This window comes from Podarcis liolepis (assembly GCF_965112155.1).
Source record: "Podarcis liolepis genome assembly, chromosome: 10".
NCBI classification, from domain to species: Eukaryota; Metazoa; Chordata; class Lepidosauria; order Squamata; family Lacertidae; genus Podarcis; species Podarcis liolepis.
The window spans coordinates 33,430,558-33,455,665 of record NC_139562.1 but is presented as its reverse complement, the minus strand read 5'-3'; the positions used below and the strand labels follow the sequence as shown (position 1 = coordinate 33,455,665).

Here is a 25,108-nt window from a genome sequence, read left to right as displayed (position 1 = left end):
CTTTTCCTGCCCGGTTGCTCAAGAACGGAAAGCGGGCGGGAGAGGCGCGGCAGCGGGACGCGCATCCTTTGCCCCAAAGCCGAGCGCAGCTGCCCTTGGAGAGAGAGGCTGGGGTGTGGAGTGGGGGTTGCGCAGGGCGGGGGAGAAACGAAGGCCGCCAGGCTTTCTTTGTCCATTGCAGTGCTCCTGTGCCATTACCATTAGCAGCAGCTTGGCAGGCAGAAATAAAGCGAGTAAAGCTTCTCCTGGCACAACAGTAGGGTGACAGGGTGGGACGAGGAAACCTCGGAGATCAAAGTTCAGATCCCCGCTCAGACATGTAGCCCAACCCCGGGCTAGCCATAATCTCTGAGCCAACCTGGCAGGGTTGTTGTGAAGATCAAAGCAGGAGGGGAAAGGAGCATGTGCGCCACCTCGGAGGAAAGCTGAGCTGTAAATGTCATAACTATAATTAATATTATTATTTATTACAATTAATAAAAAAACTAAAGCGATGGTGGAAAGGAGCTCCGAATTCGGTGTTCCATACTGCTGTCGGGAGACACAGGAGCAGGATCCAATCCAAAAGCTGACAGGTAGGGGTGACCTGATGGCTATGATCTCCCTCCCCTGTCAGAGACAGTATGCTGGGAATCGCAGCAGGGGAGAGTGCTGTTGCCTGCTAGGTCTTGCTTGTGGGCTTCCCACAGGTATCTGGTCGGCCACTGTAAGAAGAGGATGCTGGACTACATGGGCCCCTGGCCTGATCCAGCAGACTCTTCTTATGCTCTTAGAGTGGCTTCAGAGGTTACAAAGAAATTACACAGAAAGCCTGAGCAAGAATTAGCATGGAACCAAGCTTAGTGTGCAACCACGTTAGCATGAGGTGGTGGTAATAGCATGCCTGTGTGTACATTGTTAGAAGGTGGTACAGGGCCCCTGAGCCCAGATCTTTTTGTACTAGGCATGCCCCAAATTTCCTGCCCCTTTCCCTTTTAAAACCTTTTTTTTGTTTTTTTAAAAAAACCTTTAATATGAGACCCCAGCCACATGCTATCTTTCTTTGCCCAGAGACAATTGTACATATTAATTCATATATGCAAAGATCATACAAATTTGTGCCATGGGACACACTGCTGGGGACTGTGTCACACATTGTGGCAAATGCATGGTGGGGACCAGTGGCCAGTTTTGGCTTCTTCGTTCATGAATGTTTCTTGTGGCAGGTGTGGGATGTAAGATAAGCAGTCAAGCACAACACTTCCCATTTGCTCAGAGTGGACACAGGGGGGTGTTACTCCAACCAGGACTTCCTGTCACACTTGATCTGGAGCATCCTCTCCTTGCATGTGACCAGGTAGATGGGCATGAGCCTGTGAGACCCCATAAAAGGGCTGGTCACGCAGCCATCTTCCTCTTGATGCCATGCTTGACTCTTGACTCTCTCGATGCCATTTTTCTCTTGATGTTGTTTTGCTGTCTGCTGGCTCTCAGCCAGCAGCACATGAGCTCAATTCCCATATGGGATGAACTCAAACTCTCTTCTGTAACTTCCAGCTAAAGCCTGCCTTCAGGGAACCTACTGTGAACTGAATGTGAGTAAACTTCTTAGAATCATAGAATCATAGAATCATAGAGTTGGAAGAGACCACAAGGGCCATCGAGTCCAACCCCCTGCCAAGCAGGAAACACCATCAGAGCACTCCTGACATATGGTTGTCAAGCCTCTGCTTAAAGACCTCCAAAGAAGGAGACTCCACCACACTCCTTGGCAGCAAATTCCACTGTCGTTATTACTTTTAAGAGAAGACTGTTGTGTCTTTATTCTTTTAAAGACTGTTGTGTCTTTATTCTTTTTAAGAGGGATTAAAGGGGAATTTACCAGGAATAAACCCAATCTCGACAAGTCAGATTGGATTGCTTAAGTAAAGAGATTCAAACGAATCTACCAACTAGCTTCCTGCAATATATTGGGAAATGTACTCTGCTACTGACTCACTAGTGTGAGTGAGAAAGGATAATATTTAATCAATATATCCTCTTCTACTATCCACAACATTCCCACGAATATATGCAAATACCATGCAAATTTGTGCCATGGGCTTCTGCTGCAAGCACACTGCTGGGGACTGTGTCACACATTGTGGCAAATGCATGGTGGGGACCAGTGGCCAGTTCTGGCGCCTTCATGCATGAATGTTTCATGTGGCAGGTAGGTGCTTGTTGAGTATATGCAAGCACACATGCCCTTTTGGTGTACATTAAAAATATTTTTGCATGCATATCTTAAGGGCATATGTATGAATCCATGTCCAGTAATTGCATGTACAGTATAGTGGTCTGGGGTCATGAGGGGTTGAGCTGCCCAAGCAGCATGAAAGGTGAGGTATTTAACCACTGAGATGAGGAGCCAATTGGGAGTGAAAGGAGATGAGTCAGCCGCTGAGGACTGGCTCCTAGAGTCACTCTAGAGAAGGCACTTGGGAAGAACACCAAGCTAAGCATTTGGGAACACTGAAAACTCAAGGTTCTGCCATTTCAAGAGAAAGGTGTGGAAGTTCCATTACCTGCAATGGAACTTCAAGGACAGCACAATTTAAGTCACCCCAAAAGAAGATATCAGAGCATTGCAACTCATTTGCACAGAATGTGCACAGAAATAATAGTTTTGGCAACACAGCAGAGATCTGCATTGATCCATTGCAATGCATCCCTAATTGCTATTGTATAATTATAAGATTATTGTGTTATTTTAGGAGATTGTATAATCTTGGAAGGGGGCCTAGCTGTGGCTACCATGAAGGGACCCTGTGTCAGTACATTATTGGACATATAGCAGTTTAGTTCTACTAAAATCTAGTTGTCCCCTTTCACTTCCACACCCCTATAATCTCGGCTGCTGGACATGTTTACTACAAATCTGAAAAGATTGAATTGTGAAATTTCCCCACCAATAAACATGAACACAGGAAGTTGGCCCATAATACCAAGTCATACTGTTGCTCCATCTGAGTTCAGTGTTATTCACACCCACACTTACTGGCAATGGCTCTGTAGATAACCCCAAAACAGGGGTCCTTCATAGCCCTTCGTGGAGATGCCAGAGATTGAATATGGAACCTTTTGTGTGTGATCCATTTGTTCTATCACTGAGCTGCAGCCTTCTCAGCCACCCCATAAAAAGAAGTTATGGTATTATAACAATCAAGGTATCACTTGAAATATGGGTCAACTACAACGAATACACCATTGAGTTTAGCAAAGGTTGCACAAAGTCCTTGGAACAAAATTCTGATTCAAAGACATCCAGTCTCCCTCTCCTGGTTTTCTGATTTCCTCTCCTGGTTTCCTCCCACATCGGTCAGCCAGCATTCAAGTGTGCTGAGCATGCTCAGTTCACATTGGGTTGTTTTGGGGTGGAGGTGCGACACTGGTGCCTAATCTCCGCTACATCTAATACAACAGGAATGGGGAGCTATTGCATCCAAACGGCCTTATGGGTAATTTCTGGGGACCTGTGGTTGGTTGGGCCTGAAGCAAAAGTGGGTGGGGCAAAATAAGTCACCTACATTGCAGCCACTCAGAAGGCAGAGGTTTCTGCACACTCTTAATTTCTCCCTCCTCTTTTCAGGCAAGCAAGGGGCATCGTGACACTTTAAGGCAGTGTTTCCCAACCAGTGTTCCGTGGCACACTAGTGTGCCGCAAGACGTTGCCTGGTGTGCCGTGGGAGGGAGGCGGGCGAGTCGGGCAGCGAGAGGCGGGGCGGCGGCGGCGAGGAGAGGCCGCCCAGCGCGGGGCTCTCGCTGTCTGCCTGCCTGGCTGCCTGCGTGGCGCTGACGTCACGGGGCTGTAATGTGCCCCACATAGGCACACGCGGGGCGGCGAGCGAGCTCCCTCCCACATCCCATCGCCGCTCGCTTCGGCCGGCCTACTGGGCTGTCGCAGGCAGAAGGCCTGCGCATGCGCAAGGTTTTCGCGCCTTCGGGATTCCCTTCACGCCTTCCTCCTCCCGGGTCCTTGAGAGCGCGGGAAGCGGCAGCGCGAGACCGGCATTGAGCCTGGTAGGTATTGTGCTTGCCAAGGCAGTCATTTGGGAAATGAAAACTTGCAAAGCAAGCAACCAGTTCAATCTGAAGTACGTGTATGCTTAATATCCTGTATCTGAAACCTGTTCTGCCCCCTCCCCCACACTTGGTGCCATTTTCATCTACACATGCAGCAGAGTAAGTTGACCCAGAATAGTACCAATTCAGATGGCAGATGGGAGAATGACAGTGCTGAATGCTTTCCCATGTAGAACAGTCCCTGCAAATAAAAACCTAGCATATTTGGAAGAGGGATGCTAGCCTAACCATTACCTTCTATGCTGTTACTATTTTTTTTTTTTTTTTTTTTACATAAGTAAAAAGTGACCTTTTCCCATCTGGCATGGTGGTGTGCCTCGAGATTTTTTTCATGAAACAAGTGTGCCTTTGCCCAAAAAAGGTTGGGAAACACTGCTTTAAGGACCCGTTCCAGCCAAGCGGAAGCACTTGAGGAGGACACAAAGCAAAACCGATGAGGGGTGGGGCCTGGGGAAAACCTTGAAGACCAGACACACCATATTTGGTCTCTGGGCTTGAGGTTCCCCACTCTTGTAAACATTATTTTGTTCCTCCTGTGGGCAACCAGATGCCAATGGGAAGCCTACAGGCATGACATGACTCCAGAAACACCCACCCACAAATTCATTCTTCCAAGCAGAAGTTATTCTGAGGGATACTGCTTCTGATTCTGGGGGGTAGTGCAGAGCTATCGTGACTAGTAGCCATTGGTCGCTTTAGTCTCCCACGCCCACTCCCAAGGGAAATATCCACGGGAAGTGGTTCAGTTTGTGCTGCATATGAAATGAGTGAATTCACAATCTTTTCACAGGCACATTGGCTACAATTTATTGGATTTCAAGGTCTTTAGAGAGAGAACATCTTTTTTATATTAGTGCATACATAGAATTGGCTCCCAGAAGATGGACTGGCAAAAGCTGAAGTTTCTAAGGGTGAAGTCATGGAGGAAGTTGAAGGCCTGATGAGTTTCACTGAGAGTTGAGTGGGAGCTGTCAGTGGGTTGAAAGATGATGACAATTATATATATAGGCTGGAGAAGGCAACTGTGTATCTAGGTTGCAAAATCATTAAAAGGATTTTTAAAAGGAGTTCAGGGAGATGATGGTGATTTCCTTTCGTATGTCTGCCTTTCTTTCAGCACCTACTAAAGAAAGATCCATACTGTGAATTTCACAAGTCTTTTGAGAGAATATAAAACACAAAAGTTTAGTCCAAAAAGGAAGCGAAAAGCATGCAAGAGATGCTAGGAAACTGTTAAACTTTTTTTTTGTTTGGATTGTACTATGCATACAAGACAACTCTGTATCATTATGTTTGTACTTTTCATTTCATACTGGATCATTTCAAATGGAAGCTTCATAATCCTTAACCAGAAATTCTCAGACTGTCTGAAAACCACCTCTCCCAAACACCCTCTTCAAATTCGATTCTGAAGTAAGAAAGCTCAAATTGTGTGCTCAAAAATAAGCCTTTTCTTTCAGACAAGGAATTGAAGGAAATTATTTATACATAGGAGTTCTAGGGATATGTAGGCTGTAGGAAGCCATAGCCAAAGGGGAAAGGGAGTGGGCAACATTTTGACCTCCAGATGTTGCTAAATTGCCACTCTCACCATCCCTGGTCATTGGTCATGTTTGCTGGGGCTGATGGGACTTGGAATTTCCATGCCTGCTTTAGGCAAAGATCCTTTTGCAGATACTAGGCTGATCTGCAACTGCATGCATGCTACTACCTACCAAACACTTGTTGGACGTCATGTGTACTGCTCAACTTTGTGTGTACACAGATTGTAGACATGCTGAATGTAGCGTGTAAACACCCTTTATGACTGCCATTCATGGGGAAGAGAGAGAAACCTTCAGTAATAATATTGCACACATTTTCTTTTAGTCAAAACTTCCTTTATTGAGCTTTTTGATGAGGACCTCTGGAAGAGAGACTGAGCAGAATTTCATCTTGGAGAAGAGCTAATTCCACTGAAGATGCCTTCTCATTTACCTCCTCCTCTTTTGCTGAAGCGATACCCTCCTCAAATGGATGCTGCCAAGCCTCTGGCTCCGCTGGGCCTTGTAGCGGATGGGGAAGAGGGCCCTGCTCATGACACTGAGGCGCTCGTTCAGCTCTGCCAGCCTCTTCTTCATGGAAAGTACTTGCTTCAGGAGATTGTCAATTGCTTCAGAGATAGGCCGGAGGCTGCCGGTCAAAGAAGATCAATATTAAGAATGTATACAGATCAGGATTATTATGGCAGTTCACTGCCAGTTTTTCTCCGTACGACTCAACACAATTCAGTCAGCACAGTTCAGAAGCCTGTATGTGTCACAACTGTTGTGATGATAAATAATCAGCGTGGTCGGAGGCTGCCGCTGATAGGAGGTGATCAAAGCCTTTTGCAGTGTTAGTGCTAACAATGATTCCTCCCCAGGGACCCATCAAATCTCATGCCTACTGGACCTAGCCCAGCCTTACTCATTTTTGCAATAGGACCCATTGAAATTAAGGGCACATCACACATTAAGTGCCCTCAGCTGCAATATGTACTTAAAACATGAGATGAGTATGCAGAAATATTTTAAGTCCTCCCGGACTTTTTTAAGGCTGTAAGGCTGCAATCTGATATGCCCTTACCCAGGAGCAGATCCCATTGAGATCAGTGGGACTTCTGAGTAGACATATTGTGACTTGACAATAAGAAGGGGGCCTGAGGCTTGCTCTGACACTTCGCAATGCTTAGGATGAGGCACACCAACAGTTGTGTTAAGGCATCATCAAGCAAACTGTTATAACGCTGCATAGTATATACCAGTGCAAATAATTAGATCTAGCAGCTTCATCTGACCAAGTTTGAGAAATCCACTTCAAGGCTTGGATGGATGGTGGTGATTCTTCAATTAAATACCCTAAAAGTAGTAATTATTTATATAGCGTTGTTTGCAAGGTGGTTATATGAAAACTAACACTCATCCTGTTTATACATTTTCCTGTTGGCCATTCATTCATTCATTCACACACACACACACACACACACACACACACACACACACACACCTCTTTTGAATACATTTCCCCATCACTTTCCAAACTGCAAAAAATCCAGTTCTTCTTTAAAGTTGATGTTTTGCACTTGGGTGGCAGCCTGGAGGCAACCTGAGTGGAGATTTGACTCAAGGACTTTTTGGCACACAGCACTCTTAGGCTGCAATCATTCATTACCTCAGAGTAATTCCAATGGGACTTACATCTGAGCCCTGCTGTTACTCACTAGCCTCTTAAAGGGCAGGCCTAGGGATGTCTACTCTGCATCAGCAGTAAATCTGAGTTCGGAGGACTTTCCTCCTTGCTATGGGTATAAGCCACCTTTGAACACAGATGCAAACAGAAACTGCTGCTAAAAGCATTTCTTGATCTAACAGAAACAACATTATTCAGTGTAATCATTGGAAAAAATATTAGTACCAACATTTATTATATATTTACGTTGACATTTCTTCCCATATAAACAGCCCATTAGAGACATTTGAACTGTTAACTACCACTCACGCTAAGTTTTACACTCACTTTTAAGAGCATGTTGTCCACATGGGAGTCTTTCATGCTCATAGCTGGTGCCATAACTGATTCAAAATATAAGCAAGCAGATCTGAAACATTCTGGTATCCCCATTAAAACCCACTTTTTATTGTTTCTGCCAAATATAGGTAGGGTTAATTTTACTAACTGATTTGTTGAAAATGGGATGGATTTTTAAGAACATTTTGCTCCCCCCTCTCCTCACCAAACTCTGCCTCACCTTTCCCCATCAAATCTGGATGATAAATAAAAGAGAATTTTTTGCCTAAAGGGGAATAGGACCCCCCCCCCCAACCTTGAATTGCTTATCAGTTATTAAACTGAAATGTTTGAAAACAAGCCAGTTTGGACGAATGTATGAAACATCATACTCATGCTTATTTAGGTGTAAATCACAGTGAGTTGGGACTGAGGCTCATGACATCCATACTGTTGTTTAATGCAGACAGCTTTCTGTACCTCCATGAATTCTCCATTGCCCATAGGATTTCTATTCCAAGTCACTGCCTTCCTTCACTTTCCCCTCCCTCAATCCAGAATTTACCATGCCATCGCCTTTTCAGAGTATCCCTGGTATGAGAAAAAGTGGGCTCATCACTTTGAGAGTTGGTCTGTATTTACGCTATCGGGTAAAAGAAGTTGGGACAACCCAGGCATATTTCTTCCCATTCTAGTGACTCTCCATCACTAACAGAGTTTTAAGGCTAAAATCCTAGTTGCTCATCCAATCTTCCCCTTTGGGGTATAAAGAGTTTCAACAGGGGAATTCTCTGTTCCAGAGAAAGCAGAGCAGAGAAAACGCCAGCAATGCTCTTGCATTCTTACCTGGAAAGTTCAGGCAGGAGTGCGTCAGGGTGACTCAGCAAAGAGTGCTTCATTTGCCAAAAGATGCTGTTCCCCCACTTCTCCAGGGTGCGCGTAAAACTCTTTATGCCTTGGATATTCACTTTATCTGCTGCGATATCAGAATTCACGTGAGAATAAGGGGAAAGAAAAAATTCAGGGAGGGAGAAGCAAGTCATTAATCAGTTATTTTATCTTCCATTACACCTAAATCTTCATGAATTAAGTATCACTATAAATATACACATGTTTGCGTGTAATCCAGAGGTATGTGTCTGTGGGATTGCAGCCAGGTGCACAAAATCTGGCATATTCAGTTCCTGAAGATTGCTTTTTGCTTTTTTCAACCTCATGTTTCTAGTCCTATGAAACTGGAGAAATTCTCAAATTCTCTTCCTAGAGAGGCTCACCCTTCTCATCACTGACGGCTTCCCTGGTGTTCAAAAACCTTCCTAAATGTTGCTCTCACTTATACTATTCGATTAATCGTTTGTCTGCTCCTCGCTAATGTTTTAACCCCCACCATTCACGGATTTGTATTTCTGAATTTGATATTTTTCTTTAGCTACATCTCCGAGCATAGGTGTGTTTACTTAGAAGTAAATCTCATTGAGGACTATAGCCTAATGACTTTACTTGTGCAATCACATCCCACAAATAATAATTGCAACTCATACTCTATCTGGGTTAGTAAGCGCATTCATCCAAAGATAAAATTCTGTGGTGGAAGCATGTGACTGTACTTCTTCTGCAGGACAGGTGTTGAGATCCCCCACCCTTCCTTTAGGCAAAACCACAGTACTAAGACTCATTCGCAGTCACCAGGTGGCACTTCAACTCCCAATACCTGCATGTACACAAATACTGTAGCATTATATATTTGGCTTCCTGTAGTGTGAAGGGTTGCCATACATCCATAATAACCAAGATTCGGTTGTCAGAAACATATGTCAGGGCTGAAATGTCCGGGGAAAAGCTCAACAACTTTTATGTCTGGATTTTCACTTTTTGAAATATGGCAACCCTACTGGTGAGGAACTCGAGACTGGGCAGGAAACCAGAATTCACACAAGCCTTTATCAGAAACGTTCTTCTTCATGTTAAGAAGGTGCTATCAGTGCGCATGGGCGACTTGCAGAGTTAGAAAACTAAAAGTGGACAGGCCCCTGCCTGCAAGGAGCTTACAAATGACTCATGCCTCTGCCTTGGCTTGCTAGCACCTCTTACCTCCTTCTCTGTAATTCCACTCCTGAATGTGATTCTGAAGTGCCTTCTGACAGCTGCTGCTGGGCAGGAGGTGGAAGAAAAGGAGAAGTGTCAGGGTGCCCACAATGGTCACAACCAGAGCTTTCATCTTTGTGTTCCTGTTGTAAGAAAAGGATAAAACCTGCTTTGATTTCCTGTTCTTTCAGAATCAGTTTGAATGTGCCAAAATAACACATGGTACAGCCCTCACTAGGCTGTATCACTATATACAGCACCAGGTGAGGAAGGCATGTGTTGAACAGCCCTCCGAAGGAACATAGGAACTTGCCTTATACCAAGCCAGCTCACTGGTCCATCTAGCCCAGTACTTTCTATTGCAGCACTCCAGGATTTCAGACAGTGGTCTCTCCCTGCCTCACTTGAAGATGCTGGGGATTGACTGTGGGACCTTTTGCATGCAAGGCAGATGCTCTAGCTCTGAGCTATGGTCCTTCCATGTACACTCCTCATCTCTAGAAAAGTAGCCAGTCAGAAAAAAAGCCTTATCCTTGACAAGCTAGTTTTCTATGTGCAGAAAAGCAGGGGAGCATTCAAGCCTTCAGTCCTTCCTATACAGCCTGAAGTGCTGCTGTCCAGGCAGGACTCTGGCATGTGCTGTTCCTGCATATTCAAAACAGCCCTCACATAGGGTTGACAGTGAAAGGAAAGAAGCCTTTGAATGGTGTGCATCACTCACAGGCCCCAAAAGACTGTAATGGAGTCTAGGCAATCTATTGAGCATTCATCCTGATTTGCTTGCATAAAGTTTACATAGAGGTTAGATCCTATCTGGTCTTTATTGAGCATTCATTCTGACATTTTTGCCAGGAGATTATATGACTATATGTATATAACATACACTCGTCCTGATTTGCTTGTGGGCTGCTTATATTTTGTCCTGTTAATCATGGTTCATTCCACACTTTTCAGCGCATTTCCTTATCAGTTTCTAAAGTGTGAGAAGTCTAATTCTGTTTTTAAAGTGGATTTGTTGTACTAGAGTGCTTTAATCTGCTTCAGTTGCACATACCTAAGCGCTCATCCACACTTTCGTTTGTCCCATGATGACGACGACGATGATGATGATAATATTTGTTATTGATACTCCGCCCAAGTGGCTGGGTTTCCCCAGCCACTCTGGGTGGCTCCCAACAGAATTAAAAGCACAATAGAACACCAAACATTAAAACTTCCCTAAATCTGGCTGCCCTCAGATGTCTTCTAAAAGTCAGATAGTTGTTTATTTCCTTGACATCTGGTGGGAGGGTGTTCCACAGGGTGGGCACCACCACTGAGAAGGCCCTCTGCCTGGTTCCCTGTAACCTCGCTTCTCACAGGGAGGGAACCGCCAGAGTCTTTTTCAGACTCCCCGCTGTCCCTGGGAAAACCTGCTGACTACTGCTGAATCGGAACAAGGGGCTATAGCTCAATGGCAGACCAATGCTTGGATGTAGAAAGGCCCCTTACATCACTGGCATCTCCGGTTAAAAGGGGTCTCTAATAATAGGGCCAGGGAAGACTCCTACCTTGTGACCCTGGAGTGCTGCTGCCTGTTAGAGCAGTTAGTCCTGGGCTAGCAAGACAAGCATGAAGTTAGTTACCTATGTTAGCACCTTCTGTATGTCAGAGTCTACTTTGCCACGCAGATCTCCCTTGCTGGACTAGGGCAGCAAAGTATGCAGCCCAGTGAGAAAAAGGTTCTAACTGGCAGTACAGTGGTACCTCGGGTTACAGACCCGTCAGGTTACAGACTCCGCTAACCCAGAAATAGTACCTCAGGTTAAGAACTTTACTTCAGGATGAGAACAGAAATCGCATGGCGGCGGTACAGCAGCAGTGGGAGGCCCCATTAGCTAAAGTGGTGCTTCAGGTTAAGAACAGTTTCTGGTTAAGAATGGACCTCCAGAACAAATTAAGTTCTTAACCCGAGGTACCACTGTATTACCGCCGAACAACAAGCATGTGCTAACATGCTAAATCTGTTAGGATTAGCATGATGAGTTTAACAGGAGTTTAACGAGCACTTCTCTCGTTTGCAACTTCATTGCAATATGAATTTCAGAATGACACATCTGCTTGCTGGTGTTGCAAGGAGGGCGGACCCCCAGAGGGCCAAAGAGACAGTGCACTTGTTGTTGTGTAAATAATAATGGAAGGAAATCCTGAGCTGCCTGAGGACTGTGTGGGATGGGGGGGGGTAGTTTAACTGCATCTCTCCTTGCCAAGGTCAGACAGAAATGACCTCAGCAAAAAGGATCCTTGCCATTTTGAGGGAAGCCTCCACTGGCATGCAAATAGTATCTGGATGAGTTAAATTAACCGGCCCCACTTCTCCCAGTCTGGAGGGGTGCCCACCCTGTGGAACACTCTCCCATCAGATGTCAAGGAAATAAACAACTATCTGACTTTCTGAAGGCAGCCCTGTTTAGGGAAGTTTTTAATGTTTGAAGTTTTATCACTTTATTATTATTAATAATAATATTCTGTTAGGAGACGCACAGAGTGGCTGAGGAAACCTAGCCAGATGGGTGGGGTATAAAGAATAAATAATAACAACTTCTTCTTCTTCTTCTTCTTCTTCTTCTTCTTCTTCTTCTTCTTCTTCTTCTTCTTCTTCTTCTTCTTCTTCTTCGGCTTCCCTTTCAAAAAGCATGCATCCTCCAATTAACATGGCATTTACTTGAGCCTTAATTTTATCTCCCCAAGGAAGTTCGTCTGGTGCCTTCACTATACACCTTTAGGCGGCAGGCAAAAATGTTCCTTTTTAACCAGGCCTTTGCCTGACTTGATCGACATCCTATACCCTTTTAAAAATGCTGGCTCTTTGGGGTTGTTGTTGTTGTTGTTTAAAAAAATGATTGTTGTTTTTGTTTTGATTTTATGTATTTGATATTTTATGTGAACCGCCCTGAGACCTTCTGGTATAGGGCAGTATAGAAATTAAATAAATAATAATAATAATAATAATAATTAGAGAAGGGCCAGTAGCATCTGCCTTGTATGTAGAAAACCCAAGGTTTAATCCATGACACCCCACCAAATAGGGCTGGGAATGTCTCCTGCTCAGTGGCGGTCACTGGGGTAGAGGCGTAGTGCTCCCCTGCCCTCCTGCCCCCCATTTTGCTGCTGCTTGGTGGGAGGGAGAGAGGCCTTGCCACTCCCAATGCTGGTGACAGGAGGCCAGGTGAGCTCCCCTACTGTCTTGCCATCTGCTGTATGAAATCCTGGAGAGCTGCTGCCAGTCTGTGTAGACAGTCCTGAGCAAGGTGTACTCAGTATAATCTGACTCAGTATAAGACTGCTTCCTGTGTTCTTTGCCTAGACTTGATGGAAATGCCAGGAAATTAGATCCTATCGGATCAAGGTTACTAGATGAATTGGCATAAGGCCGACAAGGCCGTTGACTCTGTTGCGCCTTAAAAATGTTCTTACGACAGAGAAAGTAGGAAGTGGCTGGCAAGCGCCTTGTCGTTGAAAGACTTGGAGAAATAAGGCTTCCCCTTTAATTCAAGCTTGGCTAAATACATACTTGTTTACAACAGAAATGAATAGACTGAATTCTTTTTAAAGACAAATGTACGAAAGGGGGAATGCTTGACACGTCTTCTGAGAAGATACAGCTACAATTCATTTTATTCTGGAACAATTTAAATCCTAACTGTCAAGTAGAAAGCCATGTTTTATTGATATGATGAGGGTTTTTGGATTAATCTGTCAGTTCATCACAGCGAAACTGTTTATTTCTTAACTGGAACCTTATATATTGGATTAATCCATCTACAAGTGTCTATTGGCTGAAGAAAAAACAACCACCACATTCCAACCCCCCCCCCCATATTATCTGTTTTTCTGATACGACATTCTGCGTATAAACAACCTTTAAATGGAAAATAAAGGAGTCTGAAGTTCAGTTGCTTGGCCTGACTCCCTCCAACAAAAAATGATCCAATAAAAACAATGCCTCTTAGCATTTCATTCTACTTCCAGTCTTCAGACTCTTGAGTGTCATTGTGTATGTCACCAAAACAACACCAGCAGCATACAAGGAGATTGCAGCTGTAGGCCTGGGGGGCAACCAAGGTTTGCAGAAGTACAAATCAGTAGGGGGGAAAAACAAAGGGAGACCTTAGAACAGCCCAGTGGGGACTGAGTGTTACTTGTTCGTTGAATGCTTATAGAGAGGGAGGGGGTCAGAAAATCAGGGAAAGGGAGAATAGAATTATTATTATTATTATTATTATTAATAATAATAATAATAATAATAATAATAATAATAATACCCCACCCATCTGGCTGTGTTATGTACTGAAGTTCTCACCCTGGGCCAGCAGGGGGATACTGTAGATAGTTATGCAAATAAGGGATCGAAAGTGACGTTCAGTGATTGGATAGTTTTAGAAAATTGTTACAGTTACGTTGTACTGGAGCTCTATATAAGCAGGCTGACTGAACCCTTCAGTTCAGTTCTGTTCTGGCCTGTGAATAAACAAGAGCTGTTTGAAGAATCGCTGTGTCGTCTGATATGTTCACCCACAACTTAACAGGCTGGGTCCCCCCAGCCTCTCTGGGCGGCTTCCAACAAAACACTAAAATACAATAACCTATTAAGCATTAAAAGCTTGAAGAATGAAGTGGCTGGAATCCTGTGGCTCTATGCTACAAGATTTTGTCACAGGTCTGATGGGTTTATTTTATGGCCACATTCACAACATTTGTCTAAGGCATTACGATACCAAATTTTGTCCTCCTAACAGTTTTGTGCCTGGGGCAATTTTCCCTGTGGCCCCCCTGATGTTAGGCCACTGGCTGTACACAAACTAGACCCCGTCAGGTCTGATTCACACAAAAGGGAATGAAAGGAGTTGAGGTAATACAAGCAGAGGCTGGGCCTATGGGAAAACAGTCCTATAACTGATTCACTGTGTGCCCCATTTTGCTTTACAAATGGATGTTTGACCACAGCCTTCCTCGAGTTGGTCAGGAGTTGTGCTAATTTGCTTTTCATTAAACTGGGGAGGATTTTGTTATTGCCTTGAGAGGGCTAAGTCAGTATTGCTAGCCATCATCCATAAGGTTTATATAATGATTAATCACAATTGCATAGTTTCTCGTTTGAGAAATACCTGACAAAGTAATAAAAAACAAAAATGGCAGAGACACAGAATTCATGTATTTCAGCTGCTTGGTCTTATGGTAAACCCCTGAGAAAATTCAATTACCCTTCCATTGAAGTATGACCTTCATCTCCTAACAGCCTGGGAACAGCTCCAACCCAGCCATTTGGTACCCTTAGGAATTAGTCGGAGTTGGTTCAAATATGAATAAATCTGAGTTCATTTCCATATTTAATGAAATATAGTTTCCTTCTTGTTTTATGTGTGTTAATCATTGTTAGGTTAACACTGCTAAGAAAAAAGACAAGCACTCCGATTCTATGGCTGTTCAAAAAGAAGTCTAGCTGAGTTCAACAGAATTTTTCAATCTTAGTTTTGCAGTCCCCCCTCACTTTCAAATGTTTTAAGTTTTACAATTTCAAATAAACAGGTTTTACATTACCAAATGGACAACACCACCTCTGACACCCCAGTGTGGCACCCTTTTCCATCCATGCAATTCCACCCCATATGTATATACTTAGACATAAGTCCCACTGAGCTCAAGTACATGTGCATAGAATTGCACTGTCAGTCTACACCAGAGATGGGAATTCCATGGCCATGCAGACATTGTGGGACACCAACTCCCTTGATCCCCAGCCAGTGTGGCTCAGGACCAATGGGAAAAGTAGTCTTTTCACCACCAACTGTGAAGATGTATCTGTTCCACCTGGCCTGCACAGGTTAATGAGATGCCTCCTCCATCACTTTATGATTATGTTCTGTGCTGCGGCCGGCTATATTTATGATAATTATGATAATGGTGGTTTTTGTTGGTGGTGTTTTTATTCTGTGTTTTACTGTAGACTGCTTACCAGTCTGAGAATTCTTGTTGAAGGGCAGTTCACAATCATCACCATCATAATTACCCCCCTCCTTCTCCTAAACCTACTGTCCCAAATGCCTGGTTTTCAGGTAGGCTTGAGCCCCGTGGCCTGCTGTTCTACAAATTAAGGCATGCAAGCTGCACACATTTCAAAGTGGGATGTTGGTGCGGGGTTTTTGGACCAGTTCCGCCCACCCCACGACAAAATTCTTCCATACGTACAGTTCAGTTCTAGAACTTCAGGCCAAAAGCAGGAAGGATGCATATGTCCCCTCTTTCAGGTAAGTTGCTTTAAGGCCAAGATGATATACATATATAGTCAACATTAACCCAAGGACTGACACTGAAATTGGTGGCGGCAATATCACAGAATTTAAAACAACAATGTAAACATGGACAGGGCTGCATTATTAAACTGTTTAAATAAAATATGTATTTATGCAGGAATATCTTCTCTAAACTTGGAACCTGCTTACTACTTTCTTTCTTTCTTTCTTTCTTTCTTTCTTTCTTTCTTTCTTTCTTTCTTTCTTTCTTTCTTTCTTTCTTCTTTCTTTCTTTCTTTCTTTCTTTCTTTCTTTCTTTCTTTCTTTCTTTCTTTCTCTCTCTCTCTCTCTCTCTCTCTCTCTCTCTCTCTCTCTCTCTCACACACACACACACACATACTCTCTATGATTTGCTGGAGATTATTTTTCCTGAAGTACCAGCCGTACCATATTTCACTGGTAATAATATTCTCACTGACTTTCTCTATAAATTCTTATTAATAATTAATCACTCCCCCTTTCCCCCCTCCAAATAAACAGTCTTTCCTTTTAAAATGAATTCCGTAATGAAAATGTCTGATCAGCCATTCCCAGCAGAGAAGGACCAAAGTATGTAATATCAAAAGGCTGAAACGGCAGCACAAATCTCTGAGGTCAAATAGACCAAAGAGGAGGATGCACCCGCTTTTCGGCAGCCTTGGTCCTACGAGACGAGGTGACTTTGATCTTGCTTCGTTTAGGATATGAAAGGCAGCAATAAATCCCCTCACATCTGGGGATCCAAAACCTGACCTTCTTGATCACAGGTTCTATAAAACATAAACTGTAAAATTTCAAACACAAATCCCAGATGTTGCATTTTCTGGGTCTCCCGAGACCCGTTCCTCTCCTCCATTTCCCATATTATCATCCTTTGAATTCCTATTGATTTTGATGTGTAACATTCTTTACCACTGGCGAGACAACAGTATTGTTTATAAAACAATGCCATTTCCCTGTGCCTAGTGTTTATAATTTAAGACTGGGGACAATTGTTTTGGTTATGCTTATATTTTCAGACAGCTGAAGGTAGTATGACAGGCCCCTTATCACTTGTGGTGGTCGCACTCTTTTGTTACCGTAATTGTCCTTCAGACAAGCAGAGCTTGTGTCCGTTTCTATCAACCCAGAGCAGGGCAGTGGCTACCAACAGTCAGAGCATGGACTGATCCAGTGGCCTAGACCAATTGGGGAGCTGTCCAGCAGAAGCCAGAGTTGGGTTAGGCAAGATTATATGTGGGACTTCTTAGTTGCAACAGCAGCTAAGAGGCAGAGATGAAGGAGTTTCATTTTAAGGCTTGCCTCTTCCTCCAAAGTAAATACACATTGAAATACTTTATTGTCACTTGTACAACTTGTATTCAGTGAGATTACACAAGCACCCCCCACTCAGCTCTCTTAGTCTTAATTCCCCTCGTTTACTGACGCACACCCACCAAACCCGAAAGTCAGTTGCCCTGTTGTTATCTTTTCATTCAGCAGCCTAACAGCCCACGGGTAGAAGCTGTTCTTTACCCTGTTGGTGCGACTAATCATGCTTCTATATCTCCTGCCCGAGGGCAGGAGATCAAGAAAGTGCCGGCCAGGGTGTGAATCATCCCTGAGGATTTTCCTCACTCTCCTGAGGAAATTAATGCTTGCCTCTTCCTCCAAAGTAAGGCTGAGGGGCAGCAAACCTTGGGCTGTTGCGCAGACATTCTCATCTCAGGTCTGGGCTTTTGGCATGAATCTGTCACCACTTCTGCCCCTACTGTAATGCTGGACAAGATATTGGGGAAAGGCCCCATCAGGGTGTATTGGACCCCTCAGTGTCACAGCTTTTGAGGGCCAAGGTGTCACCTCAAGGGGCATTAGAGACATAGGCTATAGGAACTTACCTTATACCAGGCTGGAGAGTCAGCCTATCTATCTTGGTATCGTCGACTGGCAGCAGCTGTCCAGGGTTTCAGGCGATATCAGAGGTTAAACCTAGACCTTCTGCAAGCAAAGCATGTGCTCTGCCACTGAGCCACACCTTCTCTCCATGACCCCAGTCTACGCACTGACCTGCAGGAGGGTGTGTATATTTCCTGACACCGTGAAAGGTGAACAAATTTCCTCGAGTGACTGGAATCCCTTCAAAAGCCAGGTCACCTTAACATTATCAGGTCACAGGTTTCCCTATGCCTCAGACAGGGAGGCAGACACATGTTTTATGCAAATGCATGCTCTTTTGGCTTTCTGTTGAGCTTACAGTTCTCTTCCCCCTTTCTACCCCATGCTCTGGGCTCGAGAAAGGGCTCTGGCCCCAAGCCAAGCTCCCTCAGAACCTGTGCCTCTAGATCCAGCCAGCAGGACAGTCCAGTGTTTTGTTCTCTGCGTCTACACTTTACAATCTCTTACCCCTCCCAGCTCTCCTCTCACCACCCCTGCCCATTTTGATCCTCTTTCCCCATCCTGGGTGTCTCTTTCGATGGAGCTTGCCAACCAGGCGTCTTGGGGAGCAGTCGTTTGTTTCTTTCTTTAGCAGGAACATTTAACAGCCTACTCTCGGTCCAAAGAATCCTGGAGCGGCCACCATAGTTTCAAAACAATCACAACTGTATCAGTGAAAAAATGTTTGGGTTTGTTGGTTTGTTTTTAATTAAACCCAGCAGAACAGCAAAATCAGCCTAAAAACAGCACTGAAGGTTAATTTCAAGATGTCACAGCTGAGGGAAGTGCCTCAGTCATAAGCATGCAAGTAGGTGTGTGGTCTCATGCTGTGACTCCATAGCAATGTTCTCAACTATGCATATAGGCTGCAAACACATGATATCTTTAAAGCACATGCTTCCCCTCAAAGAGTTCTGGGCATTGCAGTTTAGCCCTCATGGAGTTACAGTTCCCAGCAACCCTTAATAAACTACAGTGCCCAGAATTCTTTGAGGGGAAATCACGTGTTTTGAATGTGCTTTAAAGGTATAGTGTGTACACAGCCATAGACTCTGGAGTACATATGTAGAGTTTGTACATATATAGTGATTGTGCAAATAAGGGGTTAGCGTGGGGATTGCCAACCCAGATACCATGGCATCTCCAAAGGTGACCAAAGAAAAAAGAAGAAAAATTCACAAAAGCACTGACTTCATTTCCCTTGATTCTCAACCAATCTTGCTTCATCTACAAGCATCTATTTTATTAATGCAGTGCCTATTGGAAAACAAATGATTTCGCTGCCACTATATTAGAATTTCTCACTGACATAAGTGATAATTACTTCTTATTCTCCTTCAAGCCATTCCATGGAAGCTAGTTAATCCAGTTGGCTCAGGAGAAGGGCTGACTGCCGAAGCAAGTCCACGTGAGAACATATCCTGTGGGGGAACTTCTTGAGCCAAATCTTGCTGGAAGGATTCTCATTAGCTCTGCCAAAGTTTGAATCAAGCCCTGCGCTTGTGTTGAAACAGAACAAAACACGGCTGCAGTGCTAGTCAGCATTCATTCCATGTCTGCTTAAATGAAATGGTGTTAAAATATGGGCCAAGCTAGACACCATGGCAGTAGATCTGTGAGATGAAATATGGATCTGGTGCCATCATATTGAAAGGTGAGGTCGGCATTGAGTGATGAGGAGTGCATCAGCCCTCCTCCTGCCCAAAGCTGACCTCCATACAGATGCCTCCATGCTGCGTTGAGTTCCTATGCCAAAAGCGCTAATTCTGAGAGCAAAGCACTTGTGGGGCAGCAGGAAGGTAGGGGGCAGAGGGGGAATGAGTCTGAACTCTTCACACAGGCTCCTTTGGATCAACAAATCCAACCTCCACTCCTAGGTAAACTATGGAACTCACGTCCACAGGACAACCACCAGCACGGAGGGCTTTGAAAGAGGACTGGACAAATTCATGGAGGGTGAGACTATCAACGGCGACTAGTCATGACGGCTATGCTCTGGCTTCACAGTTGAAGGCAATAATGCTTCCAAATATTTGTTGCTGGAAAACACAGGCGGGGAAGGTGCTCTTGTTTCCCAGAGACATCTGGTTGACCACAGTGAGAACATGATGCTAGACTAGATCGGCCATTGGCCTGATCAAGAAGCCTCCTCTTATGTTTTTATTTTCTTTCTTCCTACTTGATTGGGGAAGTTTTATGTTGAGACATTGTCCTATCTATCAACATCGCAACTAGTATGGGCCTCTGAGAAAGTGTTTGATCATTTCCTTGACCCAAAAGCCTCGTGTGGTCCTTTCAATGCTTTGAAATCTCCACCTCTGGCACCATCAGGCTCCATCAATGATCCAGCAGATATTTCTATGCACAAAACCTGCCAAGTTCTGCCTAGTCTTGCTTTGGTCCACTGAATTCAAAAATGGATCAACAAATGACAGGCCAGATTCTACCAGGCTAAATCCATGACCCAAAGAAGTGAAGTCTCACTGGTTGTCTGAAATATGATGGGTGGAAACACACTAGTGGGCTTTCCTGACCACAGGACATAACTGTTGTTATTATTATTTGATTTATTTGATTTATATACCTCCCTTTATCCAAATTTTGGACTGCCCTCCATAGAGAGGCCTGCCTGTCAACTTTACCGCTTGGGTTTTGTCAGACAATTTAAAGGAAGATTTGAGGATGGAATAATGCCCCTTACGTCTGCTGAGCTGTTGCCAATTTTTTCTTGCTCTCTTGCTGTCCGTATTATTTCTCCTTAATTGTTTTCCTTTTTATTGATGCTTTTAATGTTGTCAGCTGCTGAGGACCATTTGAAGGAAAAGTGGGACAGAAAAGTTTTCAACAAGCAGATGCTATTTGAAAAACACAAACAAACAGGTGTGACCACCAGCATGAATCTCCCCGTCTCTTTTAGTCATGAATCCCACCATCCCTAAAGAATGTATGGGGAATTTGTCATTCCTATCCTATATCCTCATTTCTCATCCCCTCTCCTCACATGACATTCCTCTTCCATGTGATAAAAAACAACAACATCTGCTGCAACTAGACGTGTGTGATGCTCTCAGGTCACCAGGATTCTACACTCTGCAGCCAAATAATGCGCAAATATGTCAGTTCCCAGCTTCAGATTCCTCCCCAATTTTCTCTCCCCTATTTGCTTTCAACATTTCTCCCCAAGGTATTCTATTTCCAATATATTTTATTCCTACATATGACAGAGATAAGCAGAGACATAGCAAAGAGAGATTTTATGTGCATCTGTCTTAAATCCTTACGGCAAAGGGGAAATGTTCACCCCCTCAGTTTTCATCACCACAGAACTCTTACTCCCCCCCCCCAATACAGCTGCAGATATTCAAGGTTATTCTGTCCCATTGCCAAATATGGCCTTCATTTCCGAGAGGCTGCTATCTCCTGCAGCCTGATGAGAACATGCTGTACTTAACACAAGAATGTGAGGAAGTGAGGTCTGCTTTTGCTTGCTCTTGACTGCATCTGTTGAGTAAAACAATACTGGGCCAGTAATAGTGGGAGTGTTGCTAAGGAAGGTTAAAGACCTTTAACTAGTTTTCAGTTGCTCAGATATTTGTAAACTGCTCTCATACAATTTTGAGCAAAACAGGAGAGCTTGACACACATTTCCAGGTTTTTCCACTGATTTAAAAATTGTGTTTGAATTAGGAGAGATGTGATTCGGATTTCAGTGATTATAAGTAGCATATTCAATTGCTTCTGCTATTAAAAGACAGGCTGCTTCTGCACTTTTTTTTAAAAAAAAGCAATGTCCTGGTTAAACACTTCCATCCAGATTAACTGAAGAAAGTTGAAAGTGGCAAGAATTTTTTCCCTCTGGAAAATCCTCAGCCCCCTATTACTTTACATTATTGTGCTGGAATACGGTATCCTAATGCAGACTACTGGTTTAAATTATTGGTACAATGATAGTAAATACAAAAATAAACGTATCTGTGATAGATATATTACTGGGTAACAATGGCTTACCATGCCATTAGCTTACCAAACCTTATGCTGTTATGCTGTTATAAGCAGTTAAAATGCATCATCTTCAGGACTGACATGCTCATGCAGAAAGTCTCAGGATCAGGCAAGAAGTCTCATTGAACTCAGATAATTTGGTCCATATATGAATTACATGCTATTAGTAGAGTCCTTAGAATGAAGGGGAAAATGAATTTGTGTCACACAACTTGCTAAATAATATTGCACATAATAATTCAGATCTGATAGCAAATTAAGAATTTGCTGAATTGATAGATTTAATAAAGACATATGTTTCTACTCAAAATATGAAGTGAAATTTGTGCATGAAAAATTGTAGCTATTGAGATTTTAAACAAAGCTGGAGATACCTTTTGTGCCTCGGTCTTTAAAACTCTTTTGCCCAATTTTGCCCATAGAATTTGATGCAATAAAATTATATGCTTCATTGCTTATTCTCTGATTACTATGCTGAGCATATCAGGCTTTCATTTTCAATGATCAAGAGAGATAAATATGCCTTTCAGGCTTCCTGCTACATTAACTGTCTCTTAGTTGGCTTTCATTTGCAGAGCTTTATTGGGTTTTCTTTTTTAAAAAAAAGATTTTGAAAATGAGTAACATTGCATTAGAGAAAATGCAATGGTTATAAAAGAATAAGATATAAGATCTAGATAGATTCACCTCTAGGTATAATTTGCCCATTATTCACTATAGATGATAGATAGATAGATAGATAGATAGATAGATAGATAGATAGATGAGGGTCTACACTAGAAGTGGCAAGTTGTCTTGGAATGAATAAAATAAGAAGAAAATGAAGAAAATAGGATGACCTTGGGTCTGTGCAGTTGTGCATCAACAGATACATTATAACTACATAGCCTAGATAGGTAATCTGTACCTTTCAGAGGCTTATATTGTCACACACAGAATATCCACACAGAAACAATTACAGTTATTTACTTTCTTCTTGCAAGAAACTCATCTTGCACTGCTTACTACTCTGAGCTTTTATGAACATTCAGTTCAGATAGAGTCTACTTTCTTCTGCCTGGATTTCTCTTCTGGACTATTTGCCACATTCAAATTTCAAGATGGTTTGTTATGTCATGTAATCAGCTATGTCATCAGCTATGGAAGACACAAATTATTCCTTGACTAAGGAAAGGATGCGTCTACATGCAAACTTTACCTGGACTCCACAGGACAATCCTCCTGAGACGAGGCTCCCAACAAGGCTCTGTTGCTTCTCCTCCTCTTTCATTGCCACCCCTCTGGACCTCAGCTCACAATGAGTGACGTGTCCCACTTCTTCTCCCTACTCCACATGTTTTCCCCAACTTTCTTTGGAGCTTCTTCCAGCTGCTCCTTTCTCACCCTCCCCTCCCACCCACCCATTCAAGCTGAACATCTCCCCAACACATGGGAGCCGTATGGGACCATAAACTTCTGCCAGTGGCACTACAGTGCCTTTTCAAAGTTTATTCTCCTGTTCAGCAGCAGCTTCTGGTCCATGGCTCCCTGCTACCTTCGTAGCCCCACAATTCTTTGGCAGCCAGTATCATTAGATGGTCTCTCTTGCTTTCCATAGTTTCCACTACTAAGTAGCTTCCCTTTGTGGAAGACAGAAATTTCTAGCCAGCAAGTCGTGAATTTGTTCCCCTAAGTTGTTTCCGTTGATTGCCAATTAATTTGCTGCTGATTACTTCATCCTTGAGACATTATGCCAAAACTATTTCTGTCAAAGTAAACAAGGAGAATGGACTTGGGTTTGTGTGTGTGTGTGTGTGTGTGTGTGTGTGTGTGTGTTTGACACGCATTCCTCTACTCTTAACTTCCTGGGCTGCCAAGCTAAACACAAGCAGACCTAATCAATGTAGTTGTATAAGAGACTTCCCAAGAAACATGAGGTATTGCAATCTAGTGACTGAACTAGTGGAGTCCTGGATTCAAAAGTGAGCCAGTACATTAAGATGTGCTGTGCAAATATGTACTAGCTGTGGTTTATAAAACAAGCCATGAATATTGTCTTGCATCATGGGTTGCAAAACACACTTGAAACAGTTCAGTGATCTTACTTTCTTGCCCAATATCCCTCCTGAAGCTTCCATTTGCCACACTTGCTATTGTTCAGTTGAATTTGGGGTTTGTTGTTTTAACCATTTTGATCTTTGTTTATGTCTTTTAAAAAATCTATAAGCCACTAGAAGTGTTGCTGTCAATATATTATAAATTGTAGTAATAATCAACACCCTCATCACATGTAGACTCTCAGTATAAAAGTTAGTTCCCAAGATTCTGTCACACTCTAGTGCGACCAAGACCACAATGTGGGAGATCTTCTGAGATTTGAACTGACCTCTCAACTCAGACATTAATTTCACAATGGACAGAGGGTAATACAGCCCCCACCTCACTGTTGCTTCCAAGTGCAGCCTGCTACTTTCTCCCACATAAATGACTGCCAATTGATTTTTACATGGAAAATAACTTTTGTAAGGAATGCATATAGGGACACAGTGAGAGCAAACCTAGTCCTATACTCAGGATGGAAAGTGGCTGGGCCTCCACTGATTCTGCAAGATGGTAAAATGCAGAATACTTAGATTTGCTGCACTCCAAGGGAACAACTTATGTAGTCCTCCTTCCACATATACCACCTGTTATAATAATAGACATTTTGCTAGAATGCAATATAATACAATGCTGTTTTCATGCCTTACCTATGTAACTGGATCATGGTGATGTATATCTGTCATAGTGAGTTTAGTTTCAGAAGTGAATGCATTTCAGTGGGTGGTGATTTCCTCAGGCAGTGTAAAACAATCTGATTAAAAAACAAATCCACTGCAGGCAACCGGCATACATAAAGTATGCTATAGACACACAGGACCCATGAAAATCATCCGAGCACCACTGGATTTATTGGTGATATGGTTATTTGTGCCAGATGGGGCTGTTACCCATCCTTTGCAAATCTGTACCATGTTTTTAGACTGCTTTGTGTAAAGGCATATCTCTGTAAATGTCAGTTATTATTAATAGCCTTTAGTTGCTGCCTTATGGTCTGAGAGAGGCCTTCTCCAGCCTGCTGAAGTTTTTAACAACAGCTCCCATTAGTCTCAGCCAGTATGGCTGTGCTTGCTGGGGCTGATGGA

The 25,108-nt window shown here is 43.3% G+C and overlaps 1 protein-coding gene across 4 annotated transcripts; it reads right to left on the bottom strand.

Annotated features, from left to right (window-relative positions):
- Nucleotides 1-5,962: 5,962 nt before the first annotated feature.
- On the bottom strand, nt 5,963-23,534 carry LOC310687567 (uncharacterized protein). Of its 4 annotated transcripts, none has more exons than XM_083462819.1 (5): nt 23,143-23,534; nt 21,951-22,118; nt 9,724-9,860; nt 8,479-8,608; nt 5,963-6,276 (listed from the first exon to the last, which is right to left on the bottom strand). In XM_083462819.1, exons 2-5 carry the CDS (start codon nt 21,956-21,958, stop codon nt 6,078-6,080), a joined length of 474 nt encoding a protein of 157 aa, XP_083318945.1. In that variant the 5' UTR covers nt 21,959-22,118; nt 23,143-23,534; the 3' UTR covers nt 5,963-6,077. The 4 variants fall into 4 exon arrangements, with proteins under 4 accessions (XP_083318945.1, XP_083318947.1, XP_083318946.1 ...); XM_083462821.1 differs by lacking the exon at nt 21,951-22,118 and adding an exon at nt 11,268-11,309 and having other exon boundaries at nt 23,143-23,532; XM_083462820.1 differs by lacking the exon at nt 21,951-22,118 and having other exon boundaries at nt 23,143-23,528.
- Nucleotides 23,535-25,108: the final 1,574 nt, after the last annotated feature.